This window comes from Lissotriton vulgaris, chromosome 2_2 (genome assembly GCF_964263255.1).
Source record: "Lissotriton vulgaris chromosome 2_2, aLisVul1.2, whole genome shotgun sequence".
In the NCBI taxonomy this organism is placed as follows: domain Eukaryota; kingdom Metazoa; phylum Chordata; class Amphibia; order Caudata; family Salamandridae; genus Lissotriton; species Lissotriton vulgaris.
Genome location: NC_141688.1, coordinates 134,214,239 through 134,218,988, shown reverse-complemented (window position 1 = coordinate 134,218,988; position 4,750 = coordinate 134,214,239). Strand labels below are relative to the sequence as shown.

General features: G+C 39.5%; 1 protein-coding gene across 1 annotated transcript; it reads left to right on the top strand.

Moving 5' to 3' along the window:
• Window positions 1–392: 392 nt before the first annotated feature.
• On the top strand, window positions 393–3,407 carry LOC147729155 (follitropin subunit beta-like). Its single transcript, XM_086959874.1, has 2 exons — window positions 393–551; window positions 3,177–3,407. The coding sequence occupies exons 1-2, from the start codon at window positions 393–395 to the stop codon at window positions 3,405–3,407; spliced, it is 390 nt and encodes a 129-aa protein (XP_086816000.1).
• The last annotated feature ends 1,343 nt before the right edge of the window (window positions 3,408–4,750 follow it).

Sequence of the window (4,750 nt, the reverse complement as noted above, 5' to 3'; positions counted from 1 at the left end):
CTCAGTGGCCGCCATCTTGATGGAGTCAACCTCCACTCCTCGCTCCCATGGATTTACCAGAAAAACTGAAAGATGACTTAAGAAGCTGTGAAAGCAGCCGTGTGTTTGTACCTGCTTAGCCGCTGAGGTGAAATGCAAGAGAAAACAGCGTCTACCAAATCACTTATAAATTAAAACTAATCCAATCATTAATGATTACCAATGTTTACATTACTTGGAGAAATGGATGAGTAATTGCTGAAAAAGAATGCAAATGTGTGTTCCACCTACATGCATTATAATTTAATGTGCGATACTTGGTAACAGCCTAAGATTCTGCATCTATAAGGTGTAAGCTATAGTTCAAACTAGGGATTTCTAGGGCGCTAAACTCTGTTTCTTTCCTCACCAGCATGACGGCTGTTAATCACTGCGTGGTACTTCTCGGCTGCTTCGTCACCTGCTGCAGTATGTGCAGACTGTCGAACATCACCATAGTGCTGGAGAAAGAGGAGTGTGGGCTGTGCTTCGAGGTCAATACCACCTGGTGCTCGGGTTACTGCAACACACAGGTGAGCCTCAGAGGAGATGGAGATGAAACTGAAGTCAACAATCCCTGGCAAAGCCAATACCTCTGCCTTGAAAATGCTATTGCATGCAAATACAGACGTGCACTAAAGTTTGTGTCTGTTGAATGCACAAATGCTGTTTAGCACATTAATATCAGATCTATTGGCCACAGCTGGAGAAAAAAGTAGTACAAAATGAATGCTTTATGTACAGAATGTATTTAGGAAATACATAATTAAATATGGCCAACAGTGTGATGTTTGAGTGCCCTTTCCTGATGTAAAATAGCCCTTCGTATATTTAAATGGAAACACTTCTAAAAAAGTAGAATGATATAGGAAATAGCAAATGGCATTTGGAGAAAGAGTTATACTTCTCCAGGAGGAGCCAAAACCCACGCTGTGTAAATTTTTCTCAAATGACAACAATAGACCTAAATAAATAAAAATGAACAAAGAGGAAAAAGGCTGATAATCAGCAGAGGTACAACAAATTAAAAGTATCATCTTTCTTAAAACACATTTTTAAAGTGTGATGTTGCATACAAACTGAACTAGAGGAAGGCAGTAACAGAACGTCTGCAAAAATGGCAGCGGTTCCATCATTCCACCTTAGCATTTCCTTGTCTTAAGTGGTAGGGGGACAAGGGACCCTTCCAGATAGGAGCATCATGCTGGGGGCAGAGGGACCACCAAGATGGTAAACAACTGGAATTCCAGGGGTGATCATAACCAACTTTGGGCTATTGCTTCCAAGATAGGCCCGTATGTAAGCAAATGTTGTAAAATGCTCCTATATTGACATCAAGAGGTTGTGGTGATGCCAAAGCCAAGAGGTTGAAGGACAACTGGTTTATAAATGTCGCCTGAACCCCGTGATGGCAAAGTAGGACCCTATTAAATGTGTTACTTACTTGTTATGTATTTATTATAACATATGATTTCTTTTTTAATAGTAGTACTCTTTAGAAAGATTTGGCGCATTTAAGGGTTAATCTCAGTTTCATTTTAGTGTTAATTATTTGCCCGAGATTACAGGAATGTCAGTCACTGCTTGAGAAATGTGTTTTTTGGGGGGCTTAGATAATGTACTAATATTTTAAATTTAGTTTCATGGAACAATGTCAATTATTACTATAGACATTTTAATTGGAAAGCAACTTTGTAAAAAAAATACAATCATATTCTAAAATGTGCTCTCTTCCTAGTACATTTGAACGTGCTGCATAATTGATATAACCTGCCACATGATTTAGATGACCTTGCAACATAAACTTAGTAGCTCTGACAATGGTAAAACTCTGCAAAATGCTTTGGGGATGTTAATATGAAGAAGAAGCCTGTATGTCACACGGAATCATGAACAGTTTTCTATAGAATAGAGTTCCCTGTGAAATATGAGCTTGTTTTACCACTGCATTTTATGCATTAAAGGGCCCAAAAAGTAATATGTGTGTATCTGTGTTTGTATATAAATATATACAGATAGATCGATCGATCGATAGATAGATAGATAGATAGATAGATAGATAGATAGATAGATAGATAGATAGATAGATAGATAGATAGATAGATGGATAGATAGATAGATAGATAGATAGATAGATAGATAGATAGATAGATAGATAGATAGAAACACACACCTATGTACCACATAAAAGATAAATGAGGATCTGTACAGGTGCTTGTACTCAGCCATCTTGCTGAAACCAATGCAGTCCTGCCAGAACATCTGTTCTTGTGGTGACATGCATCCATCCCTCATGCTGCTGCCTGTTTTGTCACATGAGCTAAAAACCAAATCATATTATCCACATCTTAGACCATCTGCACTGGCTATCTGGCTATCTCTGGACGCTAGAAGGGGGGGTATGTGCACCAGACGTAGGCGTTCCACACTGCCCTTTCATTTGTTTCTGAATATAACAAAAGATACAAATGTAAAATGCTTAGCCTCAGAGGGTGGAAGCATCTGATTCAAGTTCACATAAGACTGACTCTCCTTGCACTCAGAATGGACCTAAAACACGCGTTGTACGCTCTTCTTTCCTACACTACTGCCACTGTTGATTTTCTCCTTTCTGTCTTCCTTCCGTTCAGTTTTATCTGTGTCAGTGTAAACATTTCCAATAACTTGTGGCTAGGTTGCAAAATACTTAGAAATGTAAATAAATAATTAAATAGCAAACAAATGAGAATTGAAGGTCCAATGTTATGTCCCCAATGTGTAATTGGCATTTGTTCAAACTCCAATTATCTGGGCTAGGCCGAAAATGCTGCTTATTGATACTGCTCAGAATTGAGCATAGTACAGTACATGTGCCAGTCTTCTATATATTAACAAAGATATGTTCAACATAAGTTTTATTCTTCCTTTAGATGCAAGACAATGGTTTGTGGTCATGTTTTATAGAGATACAAAAAAATATTTTATGGGCACAGATCAATCTTTCACCCAAATGTTAATTATACATTTCAGACATTTTAAAGGCAAAGGCATAGTATTGCTTTAAGAAAGGGATGGGTTAACAATTACTCTATGAAGAAGCCCTGCATTTACTACTATGCTTTCTGTTTGGAATTTTTGGAAATTGTATTTTAAGGCAGATCTTTTTTACTTTCTTTTAGGATCCAGTGATCAAGGATCCACTTGTGCCCTTTGTGCAAAGCTCATGCACCTTCAAGGACATTGTATACAAAACAGTGAGGATACCGAGCTGTGGTGCAGGCACCGCCGAGTCTTACCACTCCTATCCAGTGGCCACCGATTGCCACTGTGGAGCCTGTGACACAGACCACACAGACTGCACCGTCCGAGGCCTAGGACCCAACTATTGCACTTTTAGTCCAAAGCAATAAAGGACAACCATGGACATCTGAGAATTGCCTCATCCTCGAGGAGCCACCGAGCTTCTCCTTAAAATAATAGACCTTATTTATTGTGAAATGGATCACTTTTATATGTAGTAATCTACAGGAAAACAACGGAACGATTCAAAAAAGTAATTTGTTATAATTAGCTTTAATCTATTCAATTTCTTGGTGATGTCTTTGACTCCAAAAAAGCCTTGACGCTCAGTAGATTAAACAATTATATGATAACATACTAGTATACAAATGTAGTTAGGTAATCTTCAAATTTCTATTTCTATGTTTTGATGTATATGAAAATACATTTCTCTGAGATTTACATAATTAAATAACCCATAAAAATAATAGTTTTCAACGTACTGAAATCGATTTTATACTATGTGTATTTTTTAACACTTTGCAGCCCCTTCTGTAATACAGATTGCACTGGTGCACATACAGGTCTGCTTGACCTTAAAGGGACATTCCTACAGTTGCAAGGGAGTGCGGGGAAAACATTTTGCCTCTATGCATACACCATTTATGGATGCTGGTGCAGGTGCAAAAAGGCCATCAGAAGGTGCACACATATGTGCATCACAAAGAGGTCGCACATGGTCAACAAGAGCCCCAAGGGGACTCTATGAAAGGGACAAAAGGAGGCCCTACAAAGCCCCATACATCACCCTGCATATGGGTGCAGTCAGTCACTCACCCACCTGCAGGGTGATCTCAGTCCCTCTTTTGAAGGGCAGATCGGGTGCCACCTGCCCTCTGATAGGCACAGCAGCTGCTACAAACAGCCACTCTGCCTTTCACTTGTGTGCTGCCCCCAGGGCAATTAATCGCAATTTAGCGATTTATAGAATTGCGATTTTTGCATTTGGGATGATGAATCCCAAATGCAAAAATAGCGCTCGCAAAGGGCCAGATTCTCAGAATTTGGCCCTTTGCGAGCCGATTTAGTTTGATGAATCTGGCTGTAAGACACTGTAAAATGCTCCTCTGCGCTCACACTTCCACCGCTTCCTGGTAGAGTGCAAATACCACTATTGTACAGTTCAGTGTTTGGACAATGATATAATAAGCGGTAAACCATACCTTTATCATCCCAGTCAATGACATGGAACTGCAAGGCACCAGTAATTACTATGGCAGAACCACACGTCGGTAACGGCTGTGCAGAGAGTCTCACATGCATTGAGAGTAGCAGGATTAGTATGACCTGTTGGGATTCTGATCTCAGATTCTGTTGAATGTAGTTCAACACATGTTCACACGCCAACAAAAGGACTGGCACTCAGTTTACTTTAGATACAAATCCCCTGTCTGAGCTGTTGCACTGATATTTT